Here is a 19,862-nt window from a genome sequence, read left to right as displayed (position 1 = left end):
GCTGACTAATCAAACACCTACGATAGATACTTATCGCTTTAATTAACACTCCTTATCAAACCTTTTCGCCTGTTTCTTTATAGTTCCAAGAAACATAGGAAAATTCCAATATCAGCTTCTAACCTTCTTCTTCTGATGTCATGGCATCGGATGTCGTAGGCGGATCATTCCGGTGCGCTCCCCTTCATTCTCTTCCACTAGTAGCATCGTATGCTTCGACCATCCATTCCTTTAGTTCGGTTTTTTGTCACTAGGACGTTGGCTTTCAAGATGATACAGCATGTTGTCTGGAAAACGTAGCGATGATTACTACCTGACAAAGATCAGCAGCAAATGGTACACACGTACGTTATGTCAGGATTCCATCCTGAGTGATTTAGTAGTTTAACTTTGCTAATCTATGCTACTTTATGTGCATGGTTTATAAGAGTGGCCAATACCATAGCTAGATTTTTATGGAACTTAGAATCAGGAAGCACACATTCACATAGGTTGGATTCTCAAATGTAGAATATATGGAAAGGAGTTGAAGGGCGGTCATGGATTATCTTGCTCCTTTGACTGTAGTTACAATTGCAATGTTCGTGCGAAATATAAGCATACATGAGCCTAAAGAAGTATTTTCTAACAGTTGGAAAGACATGGACAACATTCATCTTGCGAGATAACCAGCAGCGGTTTTAGGGACTGCGGGGCCAGAGCAAAAACATCTGCGGGGCCCTTGTTATTTACAATTTCTATCTTCTTTCCTCTTTGTGGGGTCCCTTTTTCCTACTATAAGTGCGGGACCCGGGGCCATGTCCCTCATGGACCCCCAAACATTTCTTCCGCATTGTTTGAAGATGCAATACCCGAATCATCTAATGGCTATGGCATCTTATCATCCCCAGATAGTTGGGAGTGTGGTACAGGGGCAGATTGTAATGCAGGAAACTCATCTGAGACAGCTCCCAAATGGTTTGGAAAGGCCAACAAAGATATGATACCTTGAAAAAGTACCTTGAAAAGCTAAGAGATTATTAAACTGTAAATTGTATACAAAAATCAGCATCAGAAGAATGGGAATATATAAAATTGACCATCATGAAAACAGTGAACTGTAATATACCAACAAAATTCCTGAAACCTAGAAGAGATCTTCCTTGGATGAGCAAAAGAATTAAGAGATTTATAAATAAAAAACAGAGAAAATACAACAAACAAAAAGGTCAGGAAGTGAAAAAGCATTGGCAGATCATCAGCAAAAATAGTTTATCAACAAACACAGAAATTAATGAGGAAAGAAATGGCGAAAGCATATAATGACAACATGAACAAATTGCTTGAAGATAGTGATAAAGGAGCTGAACAGAAAACAGGAATGAAGCGTTTTTGGAGTTATATAAAGTCTCTAAGAAAAGATACAGTAAGCATTCAAGGGCTGAATCATCAAGGTAAACTAGTCACAACAAGATATGAAAAGGCAGCAGCTTTGTCAGCACAGTATGAGTCAGTATTTACAAGACCTTGCCAAAGTAACATCCCCTGCAAAGGATATAGCCCTCACAAGACCATTAGAGACATCGCAGTAACAGTGAAAGGTGTTCAAAATATTCTTGCTGGCTTGAAAACTTCCTACCAACTAGAATATTAAGAGATTATGCAGACGTGATTGCCCCTGTGTTTGCAATGTTGTTCCAGAAATCAATTGACACTGGCTCAATACTGATGGATTAGCAAAGTGCAAACATTGTTGCAATTTCAAAAAAGGGGCTAAAAACGGAACCAGCTAACTACAGGCTTGTATCATTAACATGTGTCACGTGCAAAGTTTTTGAACACATTATTTACAAGCAAATCATGGACCATTTTGAGGGTAGTCATATCCTTGTTCCTTTTCAGCATGGATTCTGGAAAAGGCACAGCTGTGAAACACAAATCTTCACAGCTGTCCAGGAAAGTAAAAGGCGAAAGCATACACTACAAATATAAGACCAGAGTATGCATCTACAGAATGGGATCCTCATCAAGCAAATCATATAAAGAAAATTAAGGCAATACAAAGGAGAGCTGCGAGATTTGTAAGGACAGATTATGATTGACACTCTAGTGTCTCTGATATGTTAAAAGAACTCAAATGGCCAACTCTTCAAGAAAGACGCTATGTTGCAAGGTCATGGTTCTTCCATAAGGCAGTAAATGATAATATTGCTGTTAACATTCCATCCTACATAATGGCACCAATACAGCTTCAAGGAAGAAGTCAGCGGCAGTTTGTCGATATTGGCGCTAATACCAACACATATTTGTATTCATTTTTCCCAAAAACTATCAGATGTTGGAACATATTATCAATTGAATACAGGCAACTTAAAGAAGAGACATTTAAGAGGAAGCTCCAGAAAGAAATTGAACTGAAGAATATAAACGTTGTAAATCCAAGGACGAACAGTGTTCACAGACAGGTCAAAGGATTGCCTTCAACTGCATTTTAGATTTTCTTTTTCTTCTTACTGTAAGATACGATACAGTAAGCATTCAATTCTAACATGTAACTTTTATCATTAATTTGCACCTGCATTATTTCATAGATGCCACTGACCAATCCATTACCACAATGCCCCCTCAATGTTCCCTTCAATTTCCAGCCCCTTTTTTTGATTTGGTCTTGACGACAAACAAAATTGCAGCTTCTCATTTGGCATGTAAATGTTCAGTCTAATCATTGATCAGTGGCATCTTCTAGCACTTTTTATCTAATAATCTATTATTTCTTGCACTCTAAGCATTATACCGATACTCGGTCCTGCTCAGTATCGATGTAGAAGTAGAAGTAGAAGAAAGTAATGGACTATCATTGTAAAAAACTGCTCAGAGCATATTTTTGAATACTGTGTTTAAGAATCTAGGAAGGGGGGAGCCTCTACCTCTTCTCTATCTCAGGCGACCCCCTGACTAGCGATAGTCACAGGAGTGCGAGTAATTCTTTATCACGTGACCTGTGCGGAGCCAATTTTTTCAAATCGAGGTTATTACACCTCTTGTCTTTTCCGAGGCTAATGTGCATACTCTACCGTAGGATCACTGGCTAGCCCGCGTAGCGGGCTTCGTAGGGGAGCTAGTCTATACTAAAGCAGATAATCTAAATTTATGCAGAAGCTTTTGCTTAAGGGGTTAGTAGTCGCTGATTGGTCAATCAAGAATCAGATTATATAGATACATAGGCTCCACTAGGTCTTTATCCAATGCTTCATATTACAAGTCGCGCGAAAATGCTTTAGTGTGGTGTAAATTTGAGCTTTTCCCCCATAATTCATTATCAAATTCAGCACCATCAAATCAGATTTTTTTAATATATAAAACAGTCTTTACTCATTCGATTTTTCAAGCCAGTGACTCTTTCTCTTAAGTGAATTATTGAAATCTTAAGAGTTCCCTACTGCGTGTCGCTCTTATTTCAAGATAGAGGAACAAAGAGTTGGTTAAACCAAAAGAAGAGACTAAATATAAAGAAAAGTTATTTCAATTAAGTATAAACAACAAGCCTCTACCCTAGCTATTAGCAACAAGTTAAAAATGACATACTAAATCTTGTTTTATTTATAAATACAAAGAGCTTGGAATCTTTAAGCGTACAACTTAGTGGGGAAACTCCCATTTGTCTTTAAGAATTCCCCACAAGTTATAAATTACGAAATTAACTCATAAGTGTAATTATGAACTAAATGTTTAATAAGAAAGTTGGCAGTTCAATACGAGTCTAATGCTGGGAAAACTGGTTACGAGGCCGATGCTGGGCAAAGTCTGTTATAGTGCCCAACTGAGGATCCGCAGACAGGACACGAGTGGATGATATCTTTACAACCATTCCAATAAAAAGGCAACAAGCAGCAACCACAAATCAATCTAAAACGCAAGAAGATGCAGCACAAAAACTTTAGTTTCCAACAGCTACTAGACTTGCAGAAAGATATTTAATTTTGTTGCTTGTGAACAGCAAACTACATATGCAATGTAACATCCCTGTATAACAAGACTGGTGAAAATTGTCTCCGGTTAGAAAACTAATGAGCTTCAGTCTTGTAAAGTTATTTCAATATAGAGCAATAAAACAAGAGATAATGTGGTAATTTCATTTCTAAATAAGCGATTGCTGACTTCAACCATCTTTTCGCATTTAAAAGTGTCCATGAAAAGTTGCGAGGGTCTTTCTCTTGTCAAATAAGGCAAAGGATTAGAGCCTAAAAATGTTCCTTGAGGAACCTTATTTCAAAATGGAATATAAATAAAAAATCGAGTACAAACAAGCATTTACAATACTTGTTTATCTGCAAATGCATTCCAAATCAATATTTGCAAAAAACCTGTGCAAACTTAAGCTAGAGCTTACCCAGTGAAACAAAAGCCAGCTACTAGCAGATACGTCAAAGCCCCTTCCACGAATTGAGTTTTCGTAACGATCTTCGATTCACAATAGTCACATGTTGTTGAAACAGGTGTCAAACCAAATCTCTTTGGGTCATTCGCTGTCGCCATTGCAGAAGGCTGCTTTAAAACTGTGTAGTCGTTTCCATGCATCCTTTGCAGCTGCTTAGAGTCATGAGAAAAAACATTTGCGTGTTATGACAATTTCGACAAATAGGCCAAATAATTAGCAAGCGGCCAATTACTTCCTTAAGGTCATCTTGCTAAATGCAAACGATTTTATCTGATAATTTCTTATAAACTTGTTTTATGATTTCTTAAGCTTGTGTATAATTATGATATCAAACCATTTAAAAAATAGTCTGTATCATCTAATGGTTCATCTAACAGAAGAGATCAAATGCAAAAATGGTTAGTCGGAATCAAGCTATCCTTGAGCTTTCGATATGATTATTTTTATTCAAAAATGGACAAAAATTAGATTTACGTATCTAAGGAATGTTCTCGAGATAAGAATTTGTATGTGCCAAGGTGAGTGCCCTACCCAATATATCTACGCTCTTTTTCTCTTTATAAGAACACACTTTATAAGCACACAAAGGCTCGTTTTGCCAAAAAATAAAACCTGTGGGAACATGAAAACATCTGAGACTCAACTTATCAAAAAATAAGGAAATCGAGCCTTGAACGAAATTATCTGGTATTTATAAAGAAAGAGAGTACTTGACTTGCAAACAGCGCAGCTTAGACATCCATTATTACCGCGGTTATCAATAATTTTCAGGGTTGTTATACAATTAGGTGATAAAAACAGCAAATTTTGAATGAAAACAATTAGAAATAGTCCTTATATACATATGGAATGCCAAAGCAATTAAAACACAAACAGTGCTCATACCTGTTCTGATGCTAATGTTAGTGTGCTTTCCTTTCAGTGAACCCGAAAACAAAACCAGATTGAGTTCTTCTTGTCTCGCAAGTTACTCAGAGGTTGGCCTAGTCACACAAGTAACGTAGAACCTATGGACGGGGCAATTTGTTTGTCCAACTGCCAGTTGTATTAATTGCACTAATATTCTTTACAGCTGTGCAAAGCACGATGAACAAAAGTTGAACCAGAATGCAAAATGCTACAACCAGAATTCTTGCTTCCATCTTAGAACAACTCTTATCCCTTAAAAGTATAATCCATGGTAAATACGACTAAACCTACTTTGTTTTGATAAATTCGTTTTCATTGTCAATTAGAATTGTATTCTGATCTTAAAAATTCTAAAAATGGTCCAACTTCACTTTATGAAATCACTAATCAGCCAACTAACCGAAATCACTAGTGAAAGTTAGTTTCTCGAGTCAAATTGCACTACAAATATATTCGCATACAGTTTTTAGGCAATTTGAAAGAAAACGAGTAACATCTAAACCATTTGTTAAGTGCATCTTCTTTAAGAATAAAGTGTTTAAGGTCCAGGAAAGGATGTATATTCAAATTCCTATCGATTCCAGCCTACGAAATCAATCACATTTTTTCTCGCGTCAGCATCCTTTTCTGTTTATTAGAAATGGATTCTGACGTCAAGTTTCTGCTTATTTTGGCATCTTGGCTTTTCCTCAAATTTTGGGTATTCTTAATATAAATTTCAGTGAAAGATAATCATTTTATATGCATGAGCAGAAAAATTGGCTCTTAAAGTGCCCGGGGCCTCATTTAACAAGGGGCTAGGAGCAACTAGAATGCACCATATGATCCGAAAAAATTCCTAAACGATCTTTTTGCAACCAACAAAAGTTAAAGAGCATAATCAAAACAATGATAAAAAGAAATAGTTATAAATTGTATATATATGCTAAACTCATAACACTTGATAAAATGATTTCACAGAAAGAAACTAAATAATATGACAATAAAAATATATTTCAGCAAGATACATCCGGGTAGCGCTAGCATCTATACATAAAGGAAGGTATCCAATAACGTTGATGCAGGACCGTAGCTAGGAGGCATAGGGGTGAAACACCCCCTTCGAAAAAAATCTGATTTGAAACGGGTAGTTTTGCCAACTAGGGGTGCTTCTTCAGCAAAATTTCAAACTTGTCGTCAAAAAAGGTAACTGAATCACTTTGTCGGAAAACAGGACAAGGCCACCCCTCTTGGGCATTAAAGCTAGTGTAGGCCCTGGTGAGCGGTTTAGGTACGATAGTTCAGGGGCGGATTCAGGGTGTCGCACAGGTCGCACGGAAGACCGTCAGATTTTCAGAATTTAGTTTTAGTCTTTAGTCATTGGAATAAGGCAATCGTGTTTACCACAATCTTTTTTTTCCTCATTAAAGATAATACATTATGCTCTCTTTACACAATAAACACAGGACCGAACTTGGTCGATCTCACACACAATGCTACGATCTAATTCAATATAGAAGAAATTCAAATACCATCCTAGACCGTAAACAGTATGATTTTTAGGCATGTCGCCCGTGCCGCACAAATATGCAGGGCTCTTTGTTATGCAAATATTTTACCAAATCTCACCAATCAAAATTCAAGTTATCACATATTTGTGCGGCACGAAAAGTCTGTAAACACTATGTTAGATTACTGCGCCGCACAAATGCTGGCAAGAGAAGAAAGTGGAAGAGGTTGTAAGTTGTGAAAGGGAGGAGCCAATTTTCTTTATCTATACAGAAGAGGTGCACAGGAGGTGTACACTTCTGAATCTCAATATTTGGAAATTTGGAAAACCTTTTAAAGGGAAAAATGTTTGACTGAACAATTTGAACGTTTCAGGGCCCCAGTCCTAATTGCTCTGGTTCGGGGGGGGGCTGGGCCCCAATCATGGCTCCGCCCTTGACCATGAAGGAGGCCCCATAGACCGCCTGCTGGGCAGTGTTAATGTGCGACCGTCAACTTTTATTCTGTATCCGCCCCTGCGATAGTTATTCCTATCAGTCTTTACTTCGATTTTATAGCATACGAATTAACACGTTTAATTGTACGTCGTTATATCACATTTCTTAGAAAAAAACTGCAGCGTGGTTACTTTTTCTCATCAATCAAAAGCAGCATTCAAAAACAGCAAAACCTTAATTTTACTTTGCATATTAAGATGGACGAGGGATTGCGTGTACACAATTAGGAGCCTATAGTTCACAAACAATACTATACTATAACCAAGTAGCGTAGCCAGGGTGGTAAGACTGGGGGCAAAGGTGACCTGGGCAAAAGAAAAATGGGGAGAAAAACTTTTTGGAACACCTTTTCAAAGTGATTTTTTGCCAAGGGGTTGGGCGTCCACTCCCCCTTGCCTCCCCCTCGCTACCCTACTGCTGTAAACCTTGAAATCGAAAGGCTAGAAACGAGGTAAAAAAAATCTAAAGAAGTTGGCAAGTTAAGATAGTAATTAGTAGGCCATAAAAGTGTATATCCAATTAGGAAGTTAACATTAATTTGCAAATTTTAAGATATCACAAAGTAATATTATGAATTTGGAAGTTTTTACATAGTTATAATCATAAGGAAAGAGGGCTGTGAATGTGAAGATTATGTCAAAAAACCAGAGACTACACAGGAAATTACTTTCAAAGGAAAATGCCAAATCAGAAGGACTAATGCTAACGGGGAAAATGTTATTTCACCGGAGCGGAGCAGTCGCAATTGAAGGCTTGAAGTTAATATGGTGCTGTTCGTGATTGCCATATTGAATTGGGAGCTATAGGTGCTTCCTCGTTTCTTACCCCCAACCTTAATATTAGTCGCATTCCAACTGCAGTGTCCAACGAAAGAAAGGTTCTTTACAATGTGCCCAGTGGAACTGAAGCTGTTTTTGTGAGTGTTTCTCTGTCATTTTTCACCTTTATTATTGCCTTCTTGCATTCAATATGGCACCCAAACGCAATCAAAACAAACAACCCTTGAAGAGCTATAACAATTGTATAGATGTAACGCAATGCTTTGCTACCAACACTTCCTTCAACAAATCCCGATATCCAGCCAAAACCCAACAACACTGAAAGCTTCAAAGCCATAACACTTAGGACCATTTCTTTCTTTTTTGAAGCTGAGCTTGAGCTGGATGACAAGGATTTCGCTGTCGACTGTTTAAAGCTCCTCAGACTCACAATAGTTAACGTGAGGAAGATGCCATTGAAAAGAAGGACGATACACACGGGGACAATGAACGCGAAAAGATTTGCCCAGAACCTTGCGAGGAAACAGGTGCCATTTAAACCGTACCCAGCATGCCTTTCGTCTGGAATGTCGATCATTAAGCATATAAAGAGGATAGTAGTAGTAATTGAAAACGTAGTTCCAAAATAAATTTTGAATCTTTTCCTCCTTGCGTGTTGATCAACTGGCCTTACTTTTGAGAATGTGTAGTAAAAATCAAATGCTATAACAGCCATCCAGGAAAAAGCTAGTAGCAGAGAGTAATGCAACAGTGTGGCACCGAGTCTGCACATCCATGATACACCAAAGGCATAAGACAAGATAATCTGTATTGCATGAACAAACACAAGGGCAAAGGAAAGACAGATAATGCACTTCCCTGCCAGTGTTTCATGTTTACGAAATTTAAAATACGTGGCAATCATGAAGATCAGGGAACACAAGCTGATTGAATTCCCAATGACAGAAATTACTCTTAGCGTTTCGTCGACTTTTGATTTCAAGTCCACCTTTGTGCCATTTTTGAAACAAGAGACAGTTGACTCATCAAAAGTTCCACCAATATCCAAACATTTCCTTTTATTAGCAACAACTGCTGTGCCAGCAAGAACTTTCACTGCCATGAAGAATGCATTGGTTGGTAAAACGGAGCCAGGCAATGTGGTGTTGGTTTCGTTTCTTCCAGACGATGTGAAAAAAAGTTGTCTGGTCCTACACAAAGATGATCCATATCGTTCAAGAAAGCTGATGTTATAATTTGTGGCATCACAAATTCTTTCCAAAGTTTTATTTTTTGATATTATATGTTGTCGGTAGTTACAAGCATCTTGCTTTGTTTCTAGGCTCGATTCAATCCTTTTGCAAAGTTCTGTATGGTTTATCCCATTACCATTCGAAGTTGCGTTGAGAACGTCTTTGATGACGTCAATGATTTGTGGAAAGCGAATGACAACTTGCTGTAAAAGATCGCCAACACTGCGGTTCAGGGCTAATTCAATGTCCTTGCCCAGCTCATTTATCCCATAGTTATCCCAGTTAAATTTTGTTCTTTCTGCTCTACCACATTCAATTATGTGAGATATTACAATAAGACTCACTGATATCTTCCAAACCAAACTGCCCTGCATCGTTGAAGTCAGCCTCTCATGCAGGCTGCAAAATTTTATGACTAAATTGGTGAAACGTGCCTGATTTTACTGTCAATAATGCAACTTATCCATCTATTTATACTAGATAAATTTCCAGCTCGTCAGATCGCTAAACATGTCCTTGGAGATTGCAGATGCTTTGAAAGGAATGATTCCCCAAGACGACACGCAACGTTTTTAACAATACGAAGGCCGGTGATCCCTTTATTCAACCTGAATTGTCTTTCACCTGCATAATTGTTATTACATGCATGTTGTCAGGTCAAATCTGATAAACGTTTTGTTTATTTCAGGTTCATAATTAAAAAAGTTGACATTCTACGTCATCATAGTATCCAGGATGTATGCTTGTCATGCATGCCAGTTCACTTGAGTGGAAATTTAGTTGATTTGAAAATTCAGTGTTTCTCCCCTCTACCGGGAGAGAAACCCTAAATTTTCCATTCAGTCGAGTCTGCGCGCAGGCTAGTGCCTAGCCTGCGTCAAAGACCAAATCGAATATTGCACTATATGATAAATCAAGGTAGATATCTATTCGATTGGGTCTTGACGCCGACTTTTGTGTGCGCCGCACTAATGCTCCTGGCGTATAAGAGTATGTAAGCCATACAAAATGAACGTAAGAGAAAAATGCGAACCTAACCCTTGTAACAATTTCTAGATCCCTTGAAAGATATCTTCGTTGAGAAGTAAAAACTTCAAAGATCTTGTCCTCCCATATTTCGCAAAAATTTTCAGAAAATCCCCCCTGTTCCCAATAATGTTTCCCTGATGTTCCCTACAAAACTATTGAGATCTCATCAAATTATTCCTTTTATTCCTGTTAAAAATGCGAGATGTTTTTATGTTCCCTTTGAAAAGGGCGAGGTTCCTTCGCTTCTCCTTTACGGGCTTCATTGAAACCATTCAATCAAAAATCAATATGGAGATATTTGGTTCAAATTGCTCACAAATTCAAATTGCTTTCAAGTCCTTTTGAAGCTTAAAAATCCAACTAAAATTAAGCGAAATGGCATTTTCAGCCTAAGTTCTTTCTGTAATGTTTTAAAATTCACAGATAAATAATGCTGAGGTTTATAACAAGAAGTTCGCAAGCAAAAGAACAGCAAGTGACGGACCAACGAAGGATCCTTGCAGTGCACCACATGCTTTCTCGTTCCACAATTCAGCTGATTCTTATGATCCAGTTTTTTTGACAATTGTCAAATATTCGAATATTAAACAGCACAAAAGACCATAGTCTATGAAAAGACTTACATACCGTGATTCTAGCATTTTTATTTTTATATAGCCTGTCTTAGGGACCTTTTAAAAATCAATTATTGAAAAAATGCCTTACAAAAATATATAGGGAAAGGGCCATAACACAACGGAAACTGTGTACACCCAGGCCTTGAAATCTGAACAAAATCTACCAATTGTTTAGAAAACCAGAAGTCTCTTGAAATCATCAGTATATTGCCGATTCGAAATATTTAAGTATCAGGGACACGATTCAAAAATTTTTTGCGAAGGGAAGCAGTTGTTTACAACTGATTTAAAAAGGGATAGATTAAAAAGCAAAATTAGTTATATAGAACATTAAGTGAAACAGACATGGGTTGTTTGAAATTTTTATAGTCAGTTTGTGCTTTTGCATTTCATTTGGAACTTTCTAGGTGACATCAAGCCAGTTCAAACAGATTTTCTGTCGAAACATTTACATTGGTTTACAAACGATTTATTGGTTTAGCAAAATTAAAAAATAGAAATACATATCTGGTTATCAACAGGAATTCCAAAATTCTTGTATGGGAGTCAAGAAACTTCAACACAAATTTTCTGGGACTTTGCTAAATCTGAAAATCCAGTAAGTTATTTCAGGTAGTGAAATTCCCCTCGGCCGCGCCACTTTTTGCTTTCTTCATTAGAGGCCAAGCAAAGCTAAATCCCAAGCATCAATCTTCCTGTCACTTTCAGCGGAATGATCTTTCCATTAACACTTTGACAGAATATATCCAACTCTACCATAAACAATTTTATACTGCAATATTCCATGATAATGCAGCTATCAAGAGATAATCGCAGTGAAACATTTCTCATGCTGTCAAGGGCCTAAGCATACACAGAAACTGCATCAACAGAAATTGCATCAACAGAATTGCCCAAAGACTAAGCTGTCTGTAATATTTTGTACCTACTGTTGATTATTATCAGGCTTTTGATTAAGAGAGGTTCAAAAGAGAGAAAAAACAACAAATTTCGATACTCAGAAATTACAATGTGAAGGTTGAAGATTTTTGCTCGAGAAAATGTTGAGCAATGTCTAAAACGAGGCTGTTAATTGTCGTGGTGTGCTATAAATGCAGTTCGTTTCATTATTCGCACAGAATAATATTTATCTTTGCTTTTAATTTCTTGAAGACATAACACAATGTCAATCCTTTAAAGACTGCAATTTTTAGTCAAAAGGGACGATGATTGGGCGATTGATGTTTTGTTTATACAGCTTACAGATGGTCGAATGGAGCAAATGTTCTCCTCAGCTGAGTAAGCATGCATTGACACGACATAGTAAATGCAAATGGCTCTGAATAATGCCCGTATTAATCTCTGATGTACCTGTGAAATTACTTTAGAAGTCGGAGTTTCCGCAACAGATAGAAATATGTATTCCAAGGTCCTTTGCAAAATTTGTCTTCTAATTTTTCTATGGCCAAATTTTTGCTTAGCGTTCGAGAAAGCTGGAGAATCAAAAGTTATTTTAGTCTCATCAGAAAATTTTGAAAATCGAATTCCTCTTCAAAGCTTTGCTTTGGTTTTGTTCTTTGCACCATGGCAAGAATCCTGCAAAGAGTCCCACAAAGTCATGGAGACAGTTGCTGAACATTTTGAGGAAAACAAGGACATTGTGATTGCTAAAGGAAATATTTATAATGATGGAAAATTAGCATCAAAATTTGGAATAGGGGACTACTGCAAAATCAAATATTTTGTAAAGGGCAGCAAAGTTGCAGAGAGGTGAGTTTATTTATAAGAATACTCTTTTGTTTGAGGTTTGACGTTTTAAGAACGTGGGTTTAACGCAGCTTTTTATCATTTCTTCTCTCTCTTATTTATTAGCAGTTAAACAAATTGTCCATTCAGTTGCCAGGACATGTGGGCTGGATGGGTTCGTGGTTCGCAATGACTGAAATTGCACGTTTCATTTTTCGACCATGCCTGTAAAATTAGTCTCTTACACTAAAAGCATTCTGTGAAATTATATTGATCGCAAAAATGATATCTTTTAACGTAGAGGGTGATCTCTCCTCGATTATTCCATCTTTTAAGAGAGCTCCTGCGTAAAGAAATTTCCCGCATACAGGTTCCATATATACTCTCGCTCTTTGTAAAATTACAAACTATATATCTTCTTGTATCTATATCTACTGGAATAGCCTCATAATAAAAATAGCTTATAATAGCCTTAAAGAAAACTACAAATTACCACTGAATATATGCAAAATCTTTTAAACGTGTTAAAAATTCGGTGGGAGTAAAAGATTTGAAGTCTGTGAACGGAACACTGTTACTTCGGCTTTGCTCATAAAGTTCAGAACAGACGTGATTTGATGGGGAAAGAGCTTGCCTCGCAGGCAATGCCTCAGCTAATCTGTAACACATTTCATTGAGTTCACATACTTGAAAAGCATTACATAAAGCAATAAAAAGAATCAATGTAAGTAAATTGTACCAGGAAAAATACTGACTCGATAACGGGCTATGCTCGAAACGTCGTTATTTATTTAAAAAAAATTTTCCTGGTACAATTTACTTAGATTGATCGTTATTATAGCATCATATTGTACCGCACGCAATCTAGTATAACTACATAAAGCACTTTCAGAAGAAGTCATCACTGGAGGGATACGATGGGAGTTGTGAGAGATACGATGCTATCTGATATTCAAGGGTGTTTTCTCAATCTTCACTTTAATTTTCACAATTTTATCTTATGATACAATAATCATGGTGCCCAGTTCTGATTGTTCCTCTAGTTTGGCAACCTATTGTAAATTCTAACCGCATAAACTTTCTAATGCCTTTATCTACAGTTATGACGGCGACCACACATTCACAGAAATTGCCCGTCTGATAGAGAAAAAGCTTCGCATCGATCATGCAAAAGACTTCCCTAAGAAGCCTTTGATTCAACTGGACAATGCAAACTTCGATAGGATTGTCAAAGACACCAGTAGAGATGTGCTTGTACTCTATACTGCAGAATGGTGCATTAAATGCAAAAACCTGACGCAGATCATGATAAAAGTAGCTGAGACTTTCAAGGTAATGTATAAAACATTCAAACTTGTTGATTATGATCACAGGCGCAGTGGGAGTAGAGTTTTATTTTCCTTGGCGCGGGAAGTGAGAGGGTTAGCGACTATTTTCTCTTAGAAATTCTGACAAAGCAGCTGAATCGCTGAAAGTCTCCGACAACTTAGGTGCCTTAAGGGGTAGTGGCACCCTACCCTGCGCCTCACCTATGTATCCTGCATTATGACGATGTCAAACAATATTTTGATTACATTGACGTTACAAAAGTCAAATCTTATCAAACCATGTAAATTAAGAGTAAGTTACTCATCGTTTACTCATATTTACTCTAGTTGAAATTTTGACACATTCTTAAACCAACATGATGAAAATTTTTTATTTGCGGCAGTTTTCAGCAAAAACTGCGAGAATTTGGTTTATTATTGCCTTTCGATATTATAGAATCTTTTGTTTTTCCTAATTTCGCCTCCAAAGCTTGCAATAGATATCAACAATTTTCAACAGATGTTTGCAATAATTTTTACCTTATCAGAAAAAGAATTGGGTTAAGTTACCTTTACGCAAATTAGCCCCAAACATAAATTAGCGCCTTCTAGAAGCACAAACGTCACTGTCAAATAAGTACAGGATTCAGGTTGTGTCTTTGATATTTAGCTAAACTCAAACTCACAGTGATTCAAAGTGTTTCATTTGACTTGACGCCAGACTACACAAAGTTACATTAGCTAATATTATCTATCTCATCCAATGGTCTGAATAGAAAATACTAGATAATATCAAGATGGATAATATTAAGCATAAATATGAAAATATAGCTAGCAATAGACATTACCAGGTGATCATAACTAAATCTGCATCTTCACTCAGAATGAGCCTAATTGTCTGGTGGCAACGATAGATGGCGAGAAATCCTTTGATTCAGCTGTGAAAAGCAAGGTGGGAATGTACCCCACATTCGTGTTCTTTCCCAAGACAGATAAAGATGGACAAGTCTACCTTCCGGGAAAATTTGACGAGAATTGGAGTGAGCAGAACATAACAAAGTTCCTGAACATCAACTGTGATACAAGTCGAACTACAGGAGGGTTTCTTGACAAAACAGTAAGCTTCTATGAGTTCTTACGTTAATAAATGGGGTCGACTAGATTAGACTGGCTGTGCAAATCTCGGTTAGCAAAAAAAATTCACCCTGACATTTCATCCTGATTATACGACTTTCCCTTGAAAAAAGAATTTATTCCATTTGTCAAACGGGCTCTACCTTACGTGTTTGAAATCCGTATCTTTTGTAAGCTTTTAGCAGCAGGCCCGTCGGAACCGGGGGGCTGGAGCCCCCCCAATAATTGCCAAACTGTAGTATGTTTCCTTTATAACGGTGTACTGAATGAGAAGGAAAACAATGGACAGCTCCCCCCATATGAATTTCGTTCCGACGGTACTGAGCAGTCACATTACTCTCTTCGAATTCTTGCCAACTTCAAATTTCATGAAATATCATCGACAATGTCGTCACATAAAGTTTGTTCTGTGTTGGTTTCGATTTGGCTATGCTTTTGTGGCATTAAAGTTTTTCAGAGGCATAAAAGCAGTTCTTTTTCAAAATATTTTTCAACTGTCTGTTTTGATAATGGACTAACTGGTAATTAACTGATTCCTTTTAGGCCGGTCGATTAGATGAACTTGATGTGATGGCACGATATTTTATGAGAAATTCGAACAGACGAGAAAAAGCTATCCGAGAATCAGTTCAAATCGTCCAAAAGCTGCCACCTTATAAGAAAGCCATTGGTGACTATTACATAAAAATAATGCAGAAGATTGCTAGAAATGGCGAAGACTTCCTCCTCGATGAAATCACTAGAACACAGAAACTCATATTTGGCAGTGTGGCATTTAACATAAAAGATGACCTAACAAAAAGAAGAAACATTTTGCACCATTTTAGCAACTATAGAAGAGATGAGCTATGAGGATAATGGGATAGATAATAATGCCATGCAGATCATCAAAACATTCTCGTGGATGAAACTTACAAGAATGGGTGAAACTGAAAAAGCAGCACAAGAGATGTTGATTTGACTTTCTGCTGACCAATCAGACGTATGCATAGAATATTAGCTATATTGTATAGATTGCTGTGTCACATCTGTTTTTGAATGTAAATCAATGTTACTTAGCAAAATTACTTTATGTCATATCAATACCTATTTAGAAAAGCACCCACAAGCTTCTAAAAATGGCCCACTTTTCCATCAAATCAGAGAAAAAAATAACCAACACAAAAGAAAATCCCTTGATGGTAAGTTGAGAGGAATAGAAGTTAAGTGATTATCTTTTTAGAACAGCTGATTTGCAAAAAAGGCAATATGGTTAATAGAATGTGACACTTTTATTAGCTTTGCTGTATACAAGAATATACACTACTTTCTTTTTGCTTTGTCTAGGCTCTGACACAGGTTTGAAAGTGGGGGGCCAAGGGAAAATTTAACACCCATAACAAAAGATTTTGAAAAAGCTCATCTATTGTTTTGTAAAAACTCTATTGTTTTCAAACTCAAAAAGTGAGATTTAATTTAAAGCTTAGGTTATTAGCCCTTCAACTAAACATGTCAACAGGTAAACACATCAGGTTATTACATCAAACTTTACTTTAAACTGCAACTTACCTGATACATCTTAGGCATGCAGATCCAAGTCACAATTTTAAGCAATTTTCATTACAGAGAAACATTAGGCGGTAGGGCAATTATTTGATCTGATCAAACAATTTGGTATTAGAGAGCATGTGCAAAAAATGTGCAACTTTAGATACTTTATTGCAATACTCTTAAAAATAACACCAGACAAAATTGACCATCATCTACGTAGAAATTTCAAGCAATATAACTTCACTTGACTGATCACATACTAAGCTAAACATTTTCTCATTCTGTGAAAAAGCAGTTAGATGGTTTATTTTTGATGGTAATTGTATATTGCTGCAAAACAACTCACTTTCCACACCATTTTCTATATCTTTATTCAACGAGACTTCATCTATACTAACTTTGCAATCATTTCCACCAGATAGTAAATACCTTGATCCTCCAAATTCAAATATTTCTAAGCATGATGTCCCAAGAGAAGAGTGATGCCTTAAAATATTGAATGGCTTCAGCTTTCTTCCTTTTGTTACTTCATATAGTACAATGCTGCCATTACCTAAATAAACAAATTATTTAGATTAATTGGATACTAGGTGAGCCAACGAGTTTTTAGGAAGAAACTTTATCAAAAACTGACATGTTCACAATTAATTATGTCAAAAAGACCTGAACAGGGGAAGAAACAGGGTACAGTGTGATAAAAACTACAGTTAGGAGCTAGGATATAACAACAACAAATTTTCTGACATCAATCCCAAAAATATGAATAAACAGTCAATGATATTTTAATGTAAAACCTTCACAACTTCACAACAAAAACTAAAAACATTCTGTTCTAAAATTCAAAATGTCTACTTGCTGAATGAGAAATTCTGTGTGCTGATTTACAGGTCAAAAGCCAAATTAATTTGGACTTGCAAAGTCTTTGGTCTCTCAAATGGCTTTGATTTATTCTTGTGCAAAACTGTTTTGTTTTATTTTGTTTAATTGTCATGTAAGAGCTGCAACATAGCCATACTAATCCTACAACATCTATTCCAGCAGTTTTTAATATTAGCTTCTTAGAATAAATTTTAAAGATTGTGTTTATATTTTTGATTGCTCATGAAATATTTTCCTGTTGAAATAAATGAAGATGAAAACTGGATGCAAACTAAAAAGAAAACATTTATCATTTTTTACCATTGATGAAAGGACAACTGGCAGAAAATATTCTAGCAAACTCTAACGTTTATCTTTCCTTCAAAATTGCCCTTTGTTAAGTGGGATAAATGGGCTTGCTGAGGTGGGACTAGTGCCTCATCAAAATGCAAAATGAAAAGTAAATGGACTTCTGTAGGTACTGGGGATATCCTGTCTAGGTGAGATATCCGAGCAAAGTGCAAAAGAAAAGAAAGCAGGCTCAGTCTAAAGCAAGTGCATTGGCCTGGAGGACCAGTGTACCCCAACAGAGATGGGACAAGTGTGCCTCTGGCCTAACATGACCTTTCAACCAAGCATCTAAAGGGGAGATATCTGTCAAGAGAACAAAATCTAAAGCCTATCTTAGGCTTCTGATTGGCTATTTCAGGCTACCTATCATACCAGCTATCTTTTGTTGCTTTTAAGACAGCACAACAGACTATATCCCAGCTAGGCAAAATAGCCAAGCAAAATGGAAGAATCAAACAAGCGCTATTGTCTATTTTATGCTTCCTATCATATCTGCTTCCGGCCTCTCAATTTGAAGGATGTTATTGCATGCCCCTGCCTTGGCACACACCCAGGCAAGACAAGGTGTACATTTTGTCATGCACCTGCTTCTCAAAAATATCTTGATCATGCATCTCATCCATTTGCATTTAGCATTCCTTTTTATCAAAAAATTGTCTTTTTGCTCGGGGAATCATTTGTAAAGTACAGTATTCATCATGCAGGGAAGCACATTTCATGATATGCATGGTAAACAATCAAAAACTGCTTGTACCATGAGTGTGTGATGAAAGAACCACTTGAATCGGCATTACCACTGTTACCATTGCAGGAAGTAATTTTAGATGTTTCTTGGGTGCCTATAACACTTGAAAGTCAAGAGTTACTCGTATTAATTCTTTGGTACCATAAAACTTAAAAATCCAACAGAAAAGAACTGATATTACTGCTTTTCTGTGTGATTTAAACCGGAAGTTACAAATCACCCGCCTCAATAAAAAATATTTTCTTGAAAAAGGCAATCAGCCACACACCTTCTTAAATCTTTACAGTGAGGCCTGCTGCTTTCCTTTGTTATTCTTAAGATAGCACATAAATTTTAGGGGCAGAGCCTGCATGCACATAGAAACTCCATCTCACCTTATCTTGCTAGTCTACTCAAAACAAATATCAATAAAACCAAAAGGAACTTGTAACGACCCTCAGTATTCATACCTAATCCACATGCAGCAATTTGTCCATCACCAGTGCAATCAACAACATTTATCAAGGGAGGATTAACCATATAGTTAGAATTGTCACCATCTGTAACTTGAAAAACTTCTTGAGTGCTACTTGAAAACAGAACTTTTATTTTGGAGTAATCCCATAAAATGAGCTGACAGTCAAGGCTTCCTGAAAGCAGTTCCTTTGTATTAGAACTTCTAAAACAAACTGTAGAGCATATATTTTTGTGTTTATTTCTCAAAGTTCTGAACAATTTCTTTGCAGCAATGTCATATATTTTAACCTCCCCACTATCATCACAAGCTGCTAATTGTGTCCCAGAAGATGATAGCTGGTTTATTTCGTCTGAGTTTTCCTTAAATGAAAGTACAGGCCTACTTGAACTGCTTTGGCGAATATCATAACATAGCACGATATTATCTGATGCGAGGGAAATCAAATTATCATTTTCGGCATTAAAAATTGCAGTTGGGACCTCTTTCAACTCAGCACCACTATCATCTTTGTACGAAGAAACTACAGATTCCCTTTCCAGTGATAATAGGTAGCACCCTTTTTCGGATCCTACAAGTATGTTGTCGCTGTTCCTCGCAACACAGAGATTGCTTAGTTCCTCACTAGCATCTATCACTGGGATTCTTCTTCTTTCATAAATACGTGGCGAATCTTTCAGGCTTTTTTCAACTGTTTTATTGGCATTTTCCATTGCTGTTTATCAGACTTGTAGAATCATTTATTTGGCATGTCCAAAAATAATTTGCACTATTGATATTGAATTGGATG

General features: G+C 36.8%; 4 protein-coding genes across 4 annotated transcripts; 1 reads left to right on the top strand and 3 right to left on the bottom strand.

Annotated features, from left to right (window-relative positions):
* Positions 1 to 463: 463 nt before the first annotated feature.
* Positions 464 to 5,576, bottom strand: LOC148957125 (LITAF domain-containing protein-like). The gene is made up of 3 exons (XM_089115932.1): positions 5,303 to 5,576; positions 4,370 to 4,569; positions 464 to 3,885 (listed from the first exon to the last, which is right to left on the bottom strand). Exons 2-3 carry the CDS (start codon positions 4,555 to 4,557, stop codon positions 3,759 to 3,761), a joined length of 315 nt encoding a protein of 104 aa, XP_088972058.1. The 5' UTR covers positions 4,558 to 4,569; positions 5,303 to 5,576; the 3' UTR covers positions 464 to 3,758.
* Positions 5,577 to 7,201: 1,625 nt separating this feature from the next.
* Positions 7,202 to 12,293, bottom strand: LOC135684719 (adhesion G protein-coupled receptor E1-like). Its single transcript, XM_065200356.2, has one exon. It carries the CDS (start codon positions 9,694 to 9,696, stop codon positions 8,194 to 8,196), a length of 1,503 nt encoding a protein of 500 aa, XP_065056428.2. The 5' UTR covers positions 9,697 to 12,293; the 3' UTR covers positions 7,202 to 8,193.
* Positions 12,285 to 16,439, top strand: LOC135684720 (uncharacterized). Its single transcript, XM_065200357.2, has 4 exons — positions 12,285 to 12,717; positions 13,794 to 14,025; positions 14,884 to 15,117; positions 15,678 to 16,439. The coding sequence occupies exons 1-4, from the start codon at positions 12,365 to 12,367 to the stop codon at positions 15,984 to 15,986; spliced, it is 1,128 nt and encodes a 375-aa protein (XP_065056429.2). The 5' UTR covers positions 12,285 to 12,364; the 3' UTR covers positions 15,987 to 16,439.
* A 386-nt stretch (positions 16,440 to 16,825) lies between these two features.
* On the bottom strand, positions 16,826 to 19,857 carry LOC135684723 (WD repeat-containing protein 53 homolog). Its single transcript, XM_065200359.2, has 2 exons — positions 19,068 to 19,857; positions 16,826 to 17,217 (listed from the first exon to the last, which is right to left on the bottom strand). The coding sequence occupies exons 1-2, from the start codon at positions 19,783 to 19,785 to the stop codon at positions 16,877 to 16,879; spliced, it is 1,059 nt and encodes a 352-aa protein (XP_065056431.2). The 5' UTR covers positions 19,786 to 19,857; the 3' UTR covers positions 16,826 to 16,876.
* Positions 19,858 to 19,862: the final 5 nt, after the last annotated feature.

This window comes from Rhopilema esculentum, unplaced genomic scaffold (genome assembly GCF_057945365.1).
Source record: "Rhopilema esculentum isolate cy_ngs unplaced genomic scaffold, ASM5794536v1 HiC_scaffold_37, whole genome shotgun sequence".
Lineage (NCBI taxonomy): Eukaryota > Metazoa > Cnidaria > Scyphozoa > Rhizostomeae > Rhizostomatidae > Rhopilema > Rhopilema esculentum.
Note: the sequence above shows the minus strand (reverse complement) of the source record. Positions and strands in the feature narration are given on the sequence as shown.

Coding starts and splice junctions, on each gene's coding strand:
- LOC148957125 (XM_089115932.1), bottom strand. CDS start 4,557: ATGCATGGAAACGACTACACAGTTTTAAAGCAGCCTTCTGCAATGGCG. Junction 3,886..4,369: donor GCTGGCTTTTGTTTCACTGG/GTAAGCTCTAGC, acceptor CTTGCGTTTTAG/ATTGATTTGTGGTTGCTGCT.
- LOC135684719 (XM_065200356.2), bottom strand. CDS start 9,696: ATGCAGGGCAGTTTGGTTTGGAAGATATCAGTGAGTCTTATTGTAATA.
- LOC135684720 (XM_065200357.2), top strand. CDS start 12,365: ATGTATTCCAAGGTCCTTTGCAAAATTTGTCTTCTAATTTTTCTATGG. Junction 12,718..13,793: donor GGCAGCAAAGTTGCAGAGAG/GTGAGTTTATTT, acceptor CTTTATCTACAG/TTATGACGGCGACCACACAT. Junction 14,026..14,883: donor AAGTAGCTGAGACTTTCAAG/GTAATGTATAAA, acceptor ATCTTCACTCAG/AATGAGCCTAATTGTCTGGT.
- LOC135684723 (XM_065200359.2), bottom strand. CDS start 19,785: ATGGAAAATGCCAATAAAACAGTTGAAAAAAGCCTGAAAGATTCGCCA. Junction 17,218..19,067: donor AATTGCTGCATGTGGATTAG/GTATGAATACTG, acceptor TTGTTTATTTAG/GTAATGGCAGCATTGTACTA.